Genomic DNA, 18070 nt, shown 5'->3' with positions numbered 1-18070 from the left:
AATTGGAGGAAAATTTTGCATTTTTGCAGTTTGGGCACATAATTCCAGCAACATTATCTACTATGCAATTGAGCAATAGAAACAACAGCATTTTTGGAACTTTTTAAAAATTTTATTTGAAAACTGTTTTATTGCAGCTAAGAAAATTTGTTTGGTTGGGTTTTTTTTAGGTTTTCTATAAAGACTGGGGGAACAATTTCTATATTGGCTTAAGTGTGAGCCTTGACAGAACATTCCGGTAAGTAAAAACACATTAATTTTGTCAGACTCATAATGTATTCACATTTGACATGGTTGGCTCTAGGAGACAGTTGAACTGATACAACCTATAGACAGGTTTATGTCCTCACATAAAGTTTTAAAATGGGATTCTGCTACTCAGCAAAGCATTTCTCCCATCATATTTCTGCTATCTATTTCTACCTCTTTTGGTTCTTTACTCTGCAAAGTTGCTTGGTGGTCTCCAGCATATTCCAGACAGTACTTGCAGGCATTACTCAATGCTGAAACGATCAAAGATAAAGAGCTCTAGAAACCTGCAGTGACTGGCATCGAAGTGGTTTTTAGAGGTAATATATCAATACTGGGGGGCCCTTGTCTGGATTTCCAGATGGTTGTACTCTAAGGGTTTAGGGCAGGACAGCTTCAGGTGACATGGAGTCGTTACTCTTCTACAAATGTTTTTGGAAACCAAGTGCTGCCCTGGAATTATCTTAAACATCCCCTGGAGCCTTAGATGTGTTGTAGACATGTCTCCTGTGGCATTCTTCTCTCCCACTGCCTCTTTTTGTAGTGCATTATTCTGAGATTTGAAGCTTGTTCAGATGAGTCTCAGCCTCTTCATTTTAGTTTTTATTCTGTTGTCACAGATTACCTTTGTTGCCCATAAACCACTCTGTAGTCTCAGTTCTTGGAGATTTTGCTTTCTATATCACATTCACTGCTGAGATGATCGTTGTTTTCCCAGTCCTCCCTTGTTCCCTCACTCTTTCATTCTCTTCCCTGCTGGATGAAGGTGCCACTATTTGCTTTATATCCTTTCTCCTGGTTTATTATGTACTAGTTTTTACAATTTGACTCAGGAGGTTTGCAAGCAGCTAGGCATCCTGATGAACTCCTAATCTGTAATTTACTTCCAAAAACACGCATACACTTATTCAGTCTCCAAAATTGGAAAAACATTGTATTGTCCTGGAGGTGTTATTGCCTGAAGATTGTCAGTCTTGTCTGATTCATCACTTGACTTCCAGCACACTGAGGCCTTTTGACTTTTTTTCTTGGCTACCTTTTGAAAATAAATTAGTAAATCACCAAGCTAGGAAACGATTTATGCATAATTGGAAAAAAAAATACCAAATAGGTGTATGATATTAAAGATTTTCTATGCTTAACAAAATGGTTCCAAGTGGTTCCCAGTATTGGTTCAAGGCTTTCTTACCCTACAGGATCTTATATTATTGCTTTTGACACAGGAAATTGCTAAAATAAGCTCAGGTGTCTGTTTCTGTGCTCCAGAGAAATCCAGGTCCAGTGTTAGACTAGTGCATTTCCAGCCCACTATCGGTGTTCAGAGACCAAGAGAAGTTGGGACACCAGTAAAGATGATTTGTTCAGACCTGGTCTGAGTCAACACTATAGGCAGTTGATATGAAAATATTTTTCGCTAATTCTAAGTGGAAGGTCTTGGTTTCCTTTCAACAAAGGAAAACGTGTTAGTAAGCTATGATACAGGAAACTTAAAATACAAACTCAAGCATATCCTTTGTAAAGAAATATTAGCTAATTCAATTTAGAATTATAATTCCCTCAAATTACTTCTTTCAGGTGGATGGATGGAACATCAGTGAACTATGTTGCCTGGGCTCCAAATGAACCCAATTTTGCAAACAATGATGAAAACTGTGTGGTCATGTATACCCATACAGGTGGGTGCTGTAACAAATTCGATCTGCAGGATGTGCCTTAGGCCGGGGAGGACTCTGCAGGCAAGGCTGGTGGGTTGTCATACTGAGCAGGTTGATGTTTCATAGTGTTCAAAAAGCAAAAGAAAATGAATTATAGTCTCTTCTTTTATATATATACTTTTTAAAAATTGAACTCTATGTAGCTAACACATTGATCTGCACCTGCAATTTTAAAAGAAAATTTCTAAATGAATAAATCAGGTAACCATCAGACAATTAGCAGATAGAGTCAGTATTTTTTCTCCTCTAACCTCTGTCCATTTTATGCCCACCTCCCCAGGATATTAGCTATCTCTTTTCATCTGTGCAGTTCCTAAAAACTGAGGCTTTGGCCATGGCTTGGATTATTATTAAGCAATGCTATACAATATTTTAATTAAAATAAAATATAGTATTTAATATCCATTAATACAGAGAACTGGAAGCAATTGTGTTTATACTAGCCAAGAACTTAGTCTTTTTTTGGATCAGTAAATCACTTCTATTTTTAAACATTCCTAGTCTCAAAACCTATAGCTGAGGTGATTTTCCTAGGCTCTCTTAGAGGTGAATGCAAGGATATAGACACCCTTGGGGAGTAAATATTATGTCCTGTTTTGGAAATCTTCTTTCAGATAAGATGAGTCATGATTTAAACTTCTCTGAATTAATATTACAATACCTTCATTAAACATTAGGTGTGAAAAATTCTGCTGTAGGTAGTTACCTGTAAATGTCTGCAGCCAATTAAACATATGTCATTTTCTTATTCATTCCTGATCTGTAAAATGGGGATGATGATGTTAATGTTATCATCTTAACTCACACTCCAATAGGCAGAAAAGATACCAGAAAACCCTAAGACTGTGAGAAGCTCAGGTAGGAATGTAACCAGGACTGACTGCCTTGTATAGATAGAGCAATTCAAGAGACTTTACAGATCTCAGAGATTTAACCATTTGAACTAAACCTCCCCTTTGTCAATGCAATGGTTTTGCAATATTGAAATATCTCTGTTTCTAGAGAAATTATTTATACTCTGAATTTTGCTGGAAATGTGAATATTTTTAAGAAAGAGACATACAATAACTTATTGTTCCCGAGGGAGAAAAATACAAGAGCTGCAACCAGTTTTACTTCCTACAATAGATTTTCTTTAGGAGAGGACACTTTTTACCTCAGACTTGGTTGCCTTTTGTTTTGTTTTGTTCTCATTTTAATTTGCTTTCAGGTACATGGAATGATATCAACTGTGGCAGTGTTGAGTTATTCATCTGTGAAAGGCTTAACAATACTGTTCGTCCAACTGTTGCTCCCACTTCACCACCACCAAAGGGTGGGTGTACGGAAGACTGGCTCCTCTTTGATAACAAGGTGCAGTATGAAATGCCAATATATTGTATTTTTAAAAGAGCAGAATGAAGAAAAAAATCTTTGGATCAGTTTTTCAATTGTAGCAGGGTTTTTAGTTATCACAAATTATGTTACATTTGTGTGTGTTTAAAGACCTTAAAACTACAAATCCCGAAACAGAAGTTACAGCCTCTGTTGGAACCACAGCAGTTATGAGGGAGATCTTGAGCCATACAACAAGAAAGCTTGATCTTACAACAGCTCTACAAGAGGGAAGTTTCTCATCTATCCTTGGCAACACAAAACACTGGCAAAAATGTCTGTTCTCATTCACTGTGCTGAGCTTATCCAGCTCTTGCATGTTGCCTGGACACTCATCCCTTGCCTACTATGCAATGGCTCTTAAGCCGCCAAGGCGCCTTTCCTTGAGCAAATTTGTAATTTTTTTTCTGTAAGCAAACAACTTAAGGATTTTAAATAATCCAGTTATAAGATTTGCTGCACTTTATAGTGTACAATCATTTCTTAAAAAACAAAACTTCAGGAAAAGAGACTGTATGTAGTAAAAATCCATGGATTTTCATCAGTGAAGCTATAAAGGGCATAAACAGTGTACACTACAATACCAGTACTTAGAGTACACCTAGTAATTAAGATAATTCTCAATAATGTTATTTTGTCTAGCTCTGACTGTCTTCCCTTTGATTGAGCAAAAATATTTCAGTTCAATAGAGATCCTTTTTTGAGATACACTAGCTGTTGTCTTCCTTTTCCTTCGCTTTCTCAGTCCTGAGGAAAAGACACAAACTCAGTGTCTTCCATTTCATGGTGCTCTCTCAAGCTAAAATCTCTGTTCCTCACCTCCTGGAAGAGGAGCTTCTAAGTCTTTTTCCTTGACTCTTCCCTAAGTATTTATACACCACTTCTCTCCACCTTCCATTTTCCTCAATTTTTCCACAAATTAACTGCTTAACTTTTCAGTTACGTTTTTAGGTAGCACATTTGAGTTACTTGACTCTGACAAAGCTCTCTAATGATTTAAACCTCATAAGATCATATTACAAGAAATGATAAATTAATGGCTTTCTTTACATTGCCAGAATAATTTTCTTTCTGTGATTATCTTGTGAGAACCAAATCTGGTTTGACAAATAGGGCAACAGATGATGAGATATTTTGCTCCAATAACATATCTTATCCTTTTTGGTTTCCTGAGGTCTTCTTCAGCATTTCTCTCACAGTCACATCTCTGAATTTTGTTCAGAAGGTTTAATGCAATTGCTGCTGAGATCAATAGACTGACATATCCATTCTTTTAATTATATGCCAAAATATTGGGCTTTATATTAATTTTCTAGTACAGGTCTTCTCTGTCATTTAAGCCTAAAGACAAGCTAGAAAGTACTGTTAAATTAGCTAACCTCCCCTTTTACATGAAATATCCAGTTTATTTTGTTTGTTACAGAGATGTTTTCGTCAGAAATTAAAACAGCATCTAGATTCAGATTTGGCACACTTCTCTTTTTCAGTGTTTTAAAGCCTTTGGCTTTAATGAAAATGATACATTGACATGGCATGCTGCACGAAATAACTGCATTGATCTTGGAGGAAATCTGGCTACTATATCAAAAAAGGAAGAGCAAGGTATAAAGTACCAATGTTTTGACAATGATGACACACTATGTAACTCCTGATAAAAAGATTTAAAAATATGTTAGAGCTTCTGCTATAAATGCAGTTATTTATTCCATATTAATACTAATTTATGCTGAATGAGAAATGACACCTTTTGAAAAATGCTTGCTCAAGTTTTAGTGTCTTGATTAAATATTGAAATCATAATTTGGAGGTTAATTTAGGACATACTGCTGAAATATTAAATTTTTTTTGTTAGAGGCTTTTCATATAATTAAATGTCCACAATTTTTTTAAAAGAAACTACCCGATCCTTGAGGTGACATCCATCTCTGGTCAATCTATGATTCTATGATTCTATGCCAAAGTGGCACATAAAAGGAGTAATATCCAAACCCAAACCACTGGGCACCTAGCTGCTGAGCCAGATGCTGTGGATACCAGTGGAGGACACATCCTCAGGCAGCAGAAGGCTCCAGAGATGGAGTCCCAGCTTCCCCCTGTTCCCCTTGTACTGCTGGACCTCAGCACGTGCTGGTCTTGCTGCTCAGCATGTTGCAAATGTTTGAAGAGGCCCCATGTTTGTTGGGGAGATATGCTGCCTCAGGTCCTGAGGGATGCACATGGACCACCTCCGACCTCACTCCATCAGTGCTGGTGGTTTAAATTTCTTTTTTGCAGCAGAGGAAGGAGATTATTTCAGTGGAAAATCAGTCTTGGCAGGAACTAAGGAGAGCAGCATCTGGTATTCCGCAAATTCATAAATACTTTTTCATATATACTTGGTTACTAAGTAAGGTTTAGTCTGTGTTTTGCCTGTTTAGAAATTAAGTTATGAAGTCAGGATAAAGAAGAATTAACAAAGAAGAAAAGGGAGTACACACTCAGTGGACTCATTTTCTATGTGCCAAGGCTTAGTGTACTCATGTTAATTTCTGTAATATATTAGAACATTTTCCTTGCTTCCTCAGATGATGAACAACATAGAAGAGTGTACAAATAAATTCCTGTTTTATTAAAAATTTGCCCATCCTTGAATTTGTATATACTTTTTTCCCAATTTTTACTTCCGATGACTGATGTTAGACATCTATAAATATATATAAATTTTATTTTTGTCATGAGATTGGCACCTTATTATAAAGAGAAAACTCATCATCTTGGTTTCAAGCACTCTAAAGTCTGTGGCACTGGGGAAGAGTGCATTCAGTTTCCTTCCTTATACAATTTTTCTTTTTTCACTTCAGCTTTCCTTATGTCCCTCTTAAAAAATGCTGCAACTGATGCTTGGATTGGACTGAATGATATAAATCAGGAGCACACATACTTGTGGACTGATGGAAGCCCCGTAGACTATACAAATTGGGCAAAAGGTTCCCGAAGTTATTACAGTATGGTAAGCATCAATTTCTGTTTGTCACTTAACCATTACAACTTTGGCAGATGAACAAAACATATGTAGCTACTATTGTAATTCTGTCTTTTCCTTTATGAAGATTTTTTTGTTGTTTCATTGCTTTTTAAAAGAGGAGTGTCCATGTGAGAGGTGTATCTACACACTTTTTGTCAGCTTCTGTATGTGTCATGGTTCTGTATGAGTCCAGACAGAGATTTGGAAGAATTATGCAAAACTCAGACAAGTGAGCAATTCTCCTCAATTTACCATGACTCATTAGGAGATGCAAATTAACCATAGCATAAACTATATAATTTTGGGATGCAGTGAGTGTTGTTTGGATTTGATGAAAATACTCAGATAATTACATGCACTGAGAGTTCCTGTCACTGAGCCTGCATACATTCAATACATGTATTGAACGAAATACTCAAAAGAGCTCCATCTTTTGAGTATTTCATTCAATGAATGTATTTTGACATGGATCTGGGTCTTCCTTTCTAATTTTTATCTTCCCATAATTTTCATTTTGAAAAATCCTTTCTCTATGTTTTGAAACTTCCTGCATCTCTGTACTTTTTGTGTGTAATTGTAAGACAAAACTTAGTGTTAATCAGTAATTGTGAAATGGCCAACGTAGTATACTGCCCAATAGTATTGTTTCTATACTCCTGTACTAGCTCTACCAAGTTTCTCTCTTTTCATAAGAGAATTGCTTCATATTCAGTTAAAATGGAAAAAAATGATTTGAGGTCTAGATACCATCAGGCTAGTGCTGGGTTTTGGGATCTCTGGGGCTTCCCCACCTCACACATGCCTATGCTTTCTGCAGAAGGCTGTGGCCACTCCCCTCCAGAAATCACTGCACGTACAACTTCTGTCTCTTGCAGACAAGACCTGGGCTAGTGCCAGAAGGGGGTTTGGAGGTGGCATAAGGTTATACTGAGGCGAGGTGGGGACAGCTACTGCCTCCCTCTGCAGGAGGCCAAGCCACATCTTCTCATGCTGTGGGATGAAAGGAGGAAGGTAAAGGGTTCAAAGTGCAGCAGAAAGGGTGTGGGAGTTTCTCCAACGAAAGGCTGTTTCTGACAAACTACCTCTACATTACTGCACTGTGGTGACCACTTTGCTTCCTCGTCCTGAACTGGGGCAGAAGGAGGAATTCAGCTCTCCTGGTAAGCTTCAGTGCTGAGGAGTAATTCCCCATAACTTCCAGGAAAACAGCAACAGACCTAGCACACACATGTGAGCCCACACAACATGCACACATACATGCACAGAGCTACGTCCGTCCAGGTAGCCCCAGAGACATCCTCCTGTCTCTGTGCTGTGCTTTGCAACTCCCTCTGTCATCCAAGGGCAGACTTTCCTAGGGCTGAGATGCAAAGGCGTATTGCCATACAATGTGCCTGACCATTGCTTGTACGAGTTTTATGAACTTCATATTATTCCTCTGTAGGTGCTTGTGTGTGATACATGAGTCTGTGTATCCAGAAGTAGGAATGCTTCCTACCTATCCACATTTTTTTTTTTTTGTTAATCTCATTTGTCTTATAGGATGATTGTGTCTTTTTGATGAAGAACCCTATTGAACAGGCAGGCAAATGGAAAGATGAAGGATGCAAAGCAAGCAAAAGTTACATCTGCCAAAAAAATTCTGGTGAGTTTTCTTTCACCTCTTTCTAGTAGATTTGATTTATTGTGGTTATTCCAAACTGTTGCTAGAAGTGACTTTCCTGTAATTCTGCCCTAACCGAAATAAAATTAATGACAGTATCACATGCATTTTAATAAGATAATCACACATTTCTTTGGAGAAAATATCTTAATTTTTTTCTATTTCAAAAACTAAACCAGTAAATAACAAGAACAACAAGAACAACAAAAACAATCTATGCTATAGATTTACTACTTTTAGCAATCAAAGGTAGCTGAGTGCACTGTCTTTACATCTTCAAAACTGGAATTTTTAATGGTATACTAAAAACACTGCAAGTTCTTTCTTTTTTTAAAACTGCCCTGCTTGATTTCCTTTACATTCTTTCTCAGACAATTTCAGCAGCAGCATTCACATTCCTCTGCTTGCTCATGGTGTGTCTATCATACCCTGTTCCTTGTCAGAAAAACAACAAATGCCAATATATAATGGAAAAATGGAAGGAACCGTTCCCTATAATGTCCTACATTGGTACAATATAATTTAGGTAGGTCTGTGCTTAAAAGCATATTTCTGGGCATGATACAGATACCTATGCTAAAAGGTCATTCTGACAAGTGTTAGAAAATTTTGTCATAGCACATGAAAATGTGGCTTTCATCACTGCAGGGATTTTGGGACATATTTTAATTTGTTATTGCAGTTCCTCTTAATTACATGACAACTCCAATATACTAGATCTTCTCTCAGTGTTATAAGTCTGAGCCAATATAAAGTTAGATTTTTGGTTGCTCTTTTGTTTGTTACAGACCCCAAACTGCTGCCCTCCCAACCCACAGTTCCAGAGTTTGGCTTTAACAACTATGGTGATGACCGCTATGAATTCATCAACTACAAAATGAGCTGGGAAAAAGCAGAGAAGAACTGCAGGGACCAGTCTGCAGAACTGGCCAGTATCCTGGATCCTTATGTTGATTCTTTCCTGTGGTTACAAATATTAAAGCACAAGGAGCCTGTATGGATTGGCCTTAACAGCAACTTGGTGAGTCCACCAAATGTGTGTGACAGTCATAGCATTACCTTAGATGGGCTATTGGTCAGATCCATAGATGTGTGACAGGAACCAAAATCTTGCAGAGGTTCCTGACTTCCCTCCACTCAAGGGGATTTACACATTTAAATGTTTGTCCATAGTGTAAACAAGAGCTGCCACAGTCCACACCTCAAAGACCACCAAGGATGTAGCTGTAGCCCTGAGTGGCTTCAGTGGCAAAAGCAGCAATGAAGCTCTCATTTCCTCCTCCGTGGTCTACCACATGCTCCTGTGGTGGAGCAGTGCTGTTTCTGAAGGCACACTGTGTGTAATTGTAAGACAATTGTAAGAGCACACCAAAGAAAAAAAATAGGTTAAAAATAGTTCTTTCTTTGTGAGTTTAAATTTTTGTTTCAAGTCACAGCCCAGCAGTACAAGAGCTCGTGCTGGGCAGCAGTGGAAAGAGCAGGGCTCTGGTGACGGGGACTCCTTAGGCTGGCTTTTGAAGCTGCAGCTGCTGCCTTGTGTAAAACTGCCAAAAAACTCAGCTAAGAGTGGAAAGGTCTGAAATGGGAAGCATCAACAGAGGCATGAAAAAAAGAATATGGATAAATAAAATGTAGCTGGATATTTTTGGAATCGAATCTGGGTAGAAATCAAGTGGAGAGAGGTAGAGCAAGAGCTTGGTGAGACACAGGTCTGAGATAGGGCACAGGTGCTGAGGTGAGAGGAACTGGAGCGGCACCTCAGTGAGACCACTGGGAAACTGGGATTAGACAGGAATCTGGAATGAAAGATGGCTAAGGGACTGAAAGCAGACAGGAAAGGAAATTGCACAAAGGACAGGATGGGAGGAAGGATCTAGGTTGTGCAGGATGGGGTAACAGAAGCCATGGGTGTGACTAATGTGAGTCATCCTCTGCAGACACTGGTGAAATCCACTGACAAAATACATGCTTAGTTCATCTCTGGTAGCTGGCCTGTGCAGGACCCACAAATTTACCACAAGACCAGTTAACATGGGTGGCAGAGTGCTGTGGTTCAGCCCCAAGGAAAGTCTCATCAGTTTTTCTCTCTCCAGTGAAACCTCAGATTTTCCTCTTTGCTTTCTAAATACCTAGAGAAGCCTGTGTTAGGGGAATAGTTTCTCTGCAATCTTCATTTGATCTGTGTGTATATGCGGACTCATTTGATCAAATATTCACATTTATTACTTCAATACCCTTTGCCTACTTACGGCATGAGACGAATGGTGTGAATTGAATAATGTATGCTACATGCTAAACATCTGTAGGACCACAGCCCTACCTGCTGTAGAGAGTGGGAGTATGGACCAGTCTCTTACATATTCATGACATAATCTTGTGCAAGAAACCATGATTCTCATTTATTCCTAACTTTTGCATGCATTCAAGTGCAATCTTAATGTTCTTCCAATATAATTTTTGTATGTGACATAATCATAACTCTGATTTGCTTTTAGACTGGTGGCCAATATGTATGGTCAGATAGAAGAAGGAGCAGGTATCTTAACTGGGGCAGTGGAGAACCAAATAAAAACAAAGCCTGTGTCTATTTAGATGTGGATGGTTTTTGGAAGACAGCATCTTGCAATGAAACATTTTTATCACTCTGTAAGCAATCCAATGGTAAGTTCCAAATTGGACAAATGTGACCTGGGAGGCTGGAATTTGAGTTAATGTCTTCATTTGAATTCAATTTTCCTGAATATGCAAAGGTTGTCATAGACAGTGTATGCCTTGTGATAAACTCTTACTTCTTTTAAGGAGTAGATCCAGTCTGATCCTGTCTTGTGTGATTTCCAGACACTTCATTTCACAGGCCAGTCAACACATGCACATCATAAAGATAGTTGCAATATTTCATGCCACATACCATAGTGGTTTTTTGCATCCATGTTTATCAAGAACGACAGAATCAATCAACTTAACCTAACTATAAATATATTAATGATACACATTCACATTTAAAAGTATGTTTTGAAATATTGTGAGTTAAGAAACTTCTATCAGTGTAGGAGCCAAATCAATCAGTTTGTTGCTTCTGCCCAAATACTTTAGTGCTCAAATAGTTCATGCAATTTTCAATCATGTTTCAAATTATATAAGAAATTCATAATTTCTGCACCATAATTCACAGCAAATTTTATATTAATTTAAGCTCTGTTTTGGCTTTAATCAGGTGATGCAATAGGCTATAAATTCTGCTTTTACAATGATTAGGATGTACAAGGGCAGGTACAGACAACTTCTCTGACTTTTCTAGAAGCTAGCTAGACACAAGCCACAGAGTTGTGGTGTTGAGATCCCTTTATGTGTGCTGACTCATTCATCATTCTGTTTCACAAATGTTAGGTAAAATTGCTGTGTTGAAGACAATTGCAGTTAGACTGGTGTAAGCCTCCTTTAGCAGACTGGGGAACCAGCTTCAACCAGGATTGTTTATTACTAGTTTGTCAAGCTTAATTCAATACTTTATAATTAGTTGTCTATGGGATATTCCTTTTCCTGGAATAAATATCGTATTTGTAGGGTTGATGTGTGGTTCAGGAGTACATATTTCCCTCAGATTTTAAAACTCCACTGAAACATGTGTGTCTTCTTAATAGAGTTAATCCCTAGTGAACCACCACAGCTTCCTGGGAAGTGTCCTGAACCAAAGCGTGGCAGATCTTGGATTCCCTTCCGTGGGCACTGTTACTATGTTCACACCACTTCTGAGGAAAGTTGGCCTGATGCTTCCATGATGTGTATTCAAATGGGTAAGTACCATTTTTTATTAGGATAGTTTACAGGTTGTTTGTGTGTTTGGTTTTTTAATCCAGAACCAAAACGATAATACTTAATGTGTGCATCAATTATAAGCTACACCTTATTTAAATTTATTATCAAGCATTTTTACTGTATGTCAATGCTGATCATGAAGCATGTAATGATTTTTAACTGAGATAATTAATTTATAACAAAAAATCTCACTGAAATTTTATGTAATCTTTAATTGATATTTTTAGGTGCCTCTCTGGTTTCCATAGAAGATTCAGCTGAAATGAATTTTCTCTTACTTTACCTGTCTCCACTTGCAAGTGACTTCAGAAAGTTTTGGATAGGATTGTTCAAAAATATTGATGGTAATTACTTCACGATGCATAATGAGATGAAAATAGATATTAAGTAAACAGAGTGAATACTGAGCACTACTAACACACTAAATAATAGTACAAATACGCTAAATATTTAATAAATAATCAATGAAAAAACATATAAACATTCAATAGTTTTTCTGCTAATATATGTAAAAGATAAACTACCAAGAGGTCTATGTTTTCTGTATCTCTGTTGCAATTGGAGTATATTTGCTTGTAAAAGGTTCTAGCTTAACACTGCAGTAGTTGACTAAAAATGTTTCCTATTGCCTTTTTAAACTCAAATTACTTAACATTTAACCATTTTAGTATTTGAAGCAAAATGTTTTCTTGTCATTAAATGCTGAGTTAAATTAAATTAAAATTTATTTCTAGACAATACAGGGCATAGAATCTCATATAAGCTGCCTAGAAAAAATTATTAATCTAAATTTCAGCATTTTTTCCCATACATTTTGGGCGGAACCTTTCATTTTAATCCAACTATATTTAATGTGGTTGTTTGGGGAGTTTTTTTAAACTGTTGTAACTGCAAATTTGATACTGTATTGTATATCATCATAATTCTGAACCCAGTTTTTCTTGGCAGACTTTGAGGGTAAACCTCCAGGCTGAGTCTAGACTAGGCTCCAACTTCTGCTCAAGTCTGTGTCTCTCACCAGCAGGAATGGTGGGCCAGGTTGATCTGTTCTAGCTGAAAATGAGCACTACAAAAGAAGTGATCTGTTCCTGACCTGTCCCCTACAGTGCCACAGTGCTCCACGCTGTGCAAGCAGGGGCAGGAGGGAGGTGCAGCTGCAGGGGGGGGACAGAGGAAGTGGCACTGAGGCAGATGCATACACCAGGATATGCTGCTACAAAAGCACACCCTGAGGGAGAGAAGATAGCTACTTTCCTACTTGATGGGAGATGCTTGACAGTCAGCAGATGAGATGATTAAAGAGAGAGCTAATCCAACTTGCAAAGATAATTAATTAATCCAGCTATAATAAAGTAGTTATTCACTGATCTTGAATATACACATAAAGAAAATCTCCTGAACATGCTATATGCTTGTACAGCTGCTCTGCTTTTCTTAGGGTCCCCAGTCCTGGGTGCAGGCTTCAGCTAAAGGTCCCTGGGAAGCTGGATAGGTCCTCCTTACATCAGTGACAGCTATGAATGCTAATGAAATTAACTTTTTGAGTATTTGCATTTGATACACTCCCACCTGAAAAGTTCTGGCTGTTAAAAGAGTGAGAAATAAGTTCTCTAGAGAGAGAAACAGGTGCTCTGTGATACCAGTTCAATCAAATAAAAAAATCCCAGGTCTGATATGTCATTGTGACCAGTAGACTAGAAGTTATTCTCCACTTCATTCACTCACTAAGTAATAAATTTGATTTTAGGAGAATGGATCTGGATGGACAGAAGTGCGGTAGAATATGTCAACTGGGAGAAAGGAGAGCCGACAGTACTTTTTGACGAACACTGTGTTGACATGGACGTCTCAAGTGGAACCTGGAGAACTTATTACTGCTCTGTTGACCAGAATTTTATTTGCAAAATCCCCAAAAGTAGGTTCTGAATTTCTGTGCATTTGATTATTTTCAAAGTAGTGGTTGATATACACAAGGCCATCAGTGTTTAGGCACTGGGTATACTTTATGCATTGATGCTGATGCACATGCATCTGAATCAAAGCCAAGAGTAATTTCTTTTAAAAATGGTGAAAAATGTTGGACAATAATCTGAGTCACCGTTCCCTTCTCTCAGTTTAAAAGCATTGACTTCTGGGCATTTACTGGGCCCTGGGGTAGGGAAGGACTTACCCGTTGAGAGTGCAGAGGAGATTAATGGATGTTATGGTTAGAGTTCAAGGAGCAGTAGATGATTAAACTGGAGAGTGCTGAGAAGAAAGGCAGATACTCTCCTGATAGGTAAGCTGAGGGGAAGGAGTGCAAAGTCACAGAGTTCCTGCAGAGAGTGGGTAGGGGCTGCTGGTGGGGACAGTACCACCATGGTGAAGCAGCTGGGATTTACTGGATGAGCAAGGAGAAAGCATCAGAGGGTGGGCAGTGGGGCCCAATTAATTTCTCTGCTGACAGAGGAGCAGTGAGACGTATTAGGACAAACAAACAGCATAGTATGCTTCATTTGTAATGGCTAGTGGCCCTGTGGTGTTTTAGATGACAACTGACGAGGAATCTGAGTGTCACCGGCTGGGGTGAGTCCTGCTTGTGTGCACAGCAGTACTGCGTAAAACATGAGGGACATAAATCTGCACACATGCAGCTGTCGTGGGTCATTGTATGTGCACACAGCTGTGTTTGCACACAACAGCTGGGAGACAGTTTGGAATAGGTCACATTTGCCACTGACAAACAGATCCACCACACAAATGTAATTGATGTAGTGGGGAACCAATTCTACCTGTGGATCTTTGCATGTCGATGGGTTGGCAATGGAGTTATCCGTGATCTTTTTAGGGCTCAGCCAGTCAGTCCAGCAAACAATTAACTGAATCATACCCCTCAAGCAATGGAGGGAGGAAAAGGAATCTGCCTAAAAATACAGCTAAAATGCTAAACGCAACTGCTTTTCATTTTTGCAAGTGTAAAAATTGAATTCTTTAGTGTGAAGTGTGAAGCTTTACACTGTGGAAGGGTAAAAACTTTGAACACAATCTACCTCATACAAAAAAATGTTCAAAGCAGTGAATAGTGAGATGAGAGTTAGTGTTGAGGTTTTCTTCTTTTATAAGTGTTTTTAGCAAGTATTTTTCACGGATTTGGCATCATTTATCAAAACATATTTTCATATATTTTTCATGTACACTTTGTTCAGCTTTGGGGCCTCCAGCACAAGAAAAACTGGGTTATTTTTAAACTATTTGAAATAAACTACTTTTAAAATAGCCTACTCAGCTTGGTTCAGAGAAGGACTTTGAAGATAGTTTGAGGGCTAGCTCACCTCCCATATGAACATAGGCTAGGAGAGCTGGGATTGTTTAGTCTGGAGTAGAGAAGAGTCCAGGAAGATCTTATAGCACTTTCCAGTTCCTAATGGGGGCCCACAAGTGAGCTGGAGAGGGACTTCTTTCAAGGGCATATGGTGACAAGGGACTTTGAAACAAAAATGAGGAGGTTTACACTATATATTAGGAGGAAATTCTTTAATGTGAAGGTGGAGAGCAACTGAAACAGGTTGTCCAGAGAAATTGTGAATACCCAGCCCTAGAAATGTTCAAGGCCAGGTTGGATAGGGGCTTTTGAGAAACTTGGTCTCTGGAAGGTGTCCCTGTCCAGGGCAGGAGGGTTGGAACTCAATGATCTTTAAAGCTCTTTCCAACCCAAACCATCCTATGATTATTTAAAATTGGTTTAGAACACCAAGTAAAAATTATGTATGCAGTGTTTATTTCATTGAACTGTTGTTTTCAAACTGTATAATATGCATATTTTTTAATTTTGAAGTTGCTGAAGTTGAGCCAACCCATGATTCACCTGTCAATAATGGTAAGTTAGTTTCTTTTAAGCCAAATAAACAGAATTTTCAATAGGTTGTAGGCATTCATTATTTACAAGTGGAATTTCCTCCAGGAAATGTCATTAAAATACCCATTTAACTGTCATGATTATTTTTATTTCAAATCTGTTCAAAATGAGAACACTTCTCTCAAATAGAATGTTTCTTTTTCCTTACAAATTGTATATGTAGTACAACATAATGTTCCTTAGAACAGATTGAGCTAAATTTTGCATTATTTGGCTGGAACACACATCAATTTTGACTGCTATTATGATTAGTTCTGTGCTTTTGTTTTAACTCAGTTGCTTGGTTAGGGAGATATTTGTTGTAAGCAACAGCAGCCTCTGGGCATTTGTAGCAATTGTTCTGCTTTGTCTTCTACAGCATCAAGAAACAATCCTGCCGCTCCATCATCAAGTGGTTTAGGTGGGATGATTTTTGTACTGGTCTTCCTTCTGCTAGCTGGCACTGGCCTCACGTTGTATTGTTTCTATAAAAGAAGACGTGATCGACAAATGTTTACAGCTGGGTTTGACAATGCCATATACCGTAGTGACCTTGGAACTCATGAATCAAATTGTCTTGTGACCAATATTGAAGAAAATGAGTAGACAACAATTTAATAGGCTGGGTAATCTTGGGCTTGGTTTTGAAAAGAATTAAAGTGTTGGCATACAAGAATTCTTAAAGAAAGCAATTTTCTCCTGTGGAAATTCTATTTAATTTTGCATGGGATGCTTCTTGCTTTCTCTACTAGCAGGACCAAGCAAACTTGTAAGGCAGATACAGAGATCTGCTCACAAACTTTAGTACCTGGGAGGGTTGTTGAGCTTTCACATGGACCTGGAGCTATGTTGTGTCAGCCAACACTCAGGCAGCTCCAGCCTCTGGGCATGTCCAGCATCATCTTTAGGCACAAGAACTGTGTTCACCATATTCAGTTGTGAGAATATGGTCCTTAGCATGTTCCAAAAAGGTATATCCAGTCCTGTAAGTACCCTGAAAGTGCCCTGTTGATGTCCAGCACAGGTTGGACAGGATGTCCAAGCTCACATGGTGCAGATTCCTGTTTGAAGCAAAACCAAGTCCTAGCCTCAACCAGGCAACCTGCTCCAGTGCTGTGGGTCTGTTTTGCTACTGAGGTACCACAGAAACTCTTTGTGTTTGCCATAATACCAGAATTAATTTAATTTCCTCCTCTGTTTATGATTGATGAAAAGCAAAGTATAAATTGTATTTCTTCTGCTGTAGTTCTGTAACATATGCATTGAACGATTGACTATGATGAGAGGTGGGAATGTATTGTAAATATAGTGGTTTATCATAAACAGTCAAGTGGTTTAAACAATCAGGTAGGGATCTCAAAGGATGCTGCAAAAGGGCAGGAAGGAGTTCACAGAAGAATTTCACATCTGAACATTTATATAAAAAGTATTCTTGATATCTCCAATGCCAGTGTAGATTTCATTAATTTTTAGGCCATTTTGTCAAAGCCTAATGAAACTTACCATTAGAAAGTCTTTTCTAATTTCTGACCAAATTCTCCCTGTCCAAGTCTGTTTTGAACCTTTGAGTCTCATTCTAGATTTCCATCATAATGGAGCTGATGTCATTGCATCTCTTACTGGTCTACTGGTACAGTCTCAGGCTTCATAAACCCTAAAATAGGCTCACATGCAGGTGTTTTTCATTTTCACTTTCCAAGTGTCTTCTATGCCAAATGCAAACAATCAAATGGCTCCAAGCTCTTAGTGCAGTGGATGTCCTTATTTAATTTGATAATTTTTGATATTTTAATCCTTTGACAGGTTTTAATTGTGTTTAAGTTAAATATTTTGTGTGTGTATGAAATACATGTAAATAAAGTTTTATTCTGCATTGGTTCACTAAATGGGAATTAAAAGGCTGATTCTAAGTAAAAATGTGTGTTTCTTCTTAAACAGAACATTTATTACAGTAAAAAGAGAAAGGAGGGATGGGGCTCTTAAATTTTTATACACAAATGAGCATCTACTTTTCCTAGTCTAGAATGTTCTTAAATGTTCTTTACCAATCTATGAAACTATGTCTCATTGCTTCTTTATCTATAACATTTGAAGGTTTTACTTGTCTAATGAAAGCGTTATAATGTAAGACTACTTATGCGCTGTTCTGCAATAGTAGTTTCTGAGACAGATTTTATATATTGATAGCTCTTTCATAGCTCCTCTCAATATTTATTGATAGCAATACTAGCTCTTCCTTTTGCATTTCACTAGCGATGTCTTCCAGGTCTCTCATCCCTTCTGATGTTCCCTGTGCTGTGGTATGTAGGTCCTTCTGACAGCGCACTGCGCCAGTAGGTAAGGTATTTCAGCTAGATCCTCAAAGCACTGAGCAG

The 18070-nt window shown here is 38.1% G+C and overlaps 1 protein-coding gene across 1 annotated transcript in view; it reads left to right on the top strand.

Annotated features, from left to right (window-relative positions):
* LOC100225774 (macrophage mannose receptor 1) overlaps nucleotides 1–17612 on the top strand; it is a 32002-nt gene extending 14390 nt beyond the window's left edge. The window contains exons 18-30 of the mRNA XM_002192624.7: nucleotides 171–238; nucleotides 1825–1925; nucleotides 3175–3317; nucleotides 4826–4940; nucleotides 6179–6327; nucleotides 7885–7987; nucleotides 8794–9026; nucleotides 10501–10666; nucleotides 11647–11799; nucleotides 12049–12165; nucleotides 13569–13736; nucleotides 15636–15677; nucleotides 16075–17612. Coding sequence (XP_002192660.6) covers nucleotides 171–238; nucleotides 1825–1925; nucleotides 3175–3317; nucleotides 4826–4940; nucleotides 6179–6327; nucleotides 7885–7987; nucleotides 8794–9026; nucleotides 10501–10666; nucleotides 11647–11799; nucleotides 12049–12165; nucleotides 13569–13736; nucleotides 15636–15677; nucleotides 16075–16301 — 1785 coding nt within the window. The 3' untranslated portion in view covers nucleotides 16302–17612. The remainder of the gene's footprint in view (nucleotides 1–170; nucleotides 239–1824; nucleotides 1926–3174; nucleotides 3318–4825; nucleotides 4941–6178; nucleotides 6328–7884; nucleotides 7988–8793; nucleotides 9027–10500; nucleotides 10667–11646; nucleotides 11800–12048; nucleotides 12166–13568; nucleotides 13737–15635; nucleotides 15678–16074) is intronic.
* Nucleotides 17613–18070: the final 458 nt, after the last annotated feature.

Source organism: Taeniopygia guttata, chromosome 2, assembly GCF_048771995.1.
Source record: "Taeniopygia guttata chromosome 2, bTaeGut7.mat, whole genome shotgun sequence".
Classification (NCBI taxonomy): domain Eukaryota; kingdom Metazoa; phylum Chordata; class Aves; order Passeriformes; family Estrildidae; genus Taeniopygia; species Taeniopygia guttata.
Note: the sequence above shows the minus strand (reverse complement) of the source record. Positions and strands in the feature narration are given on the sequence as shown.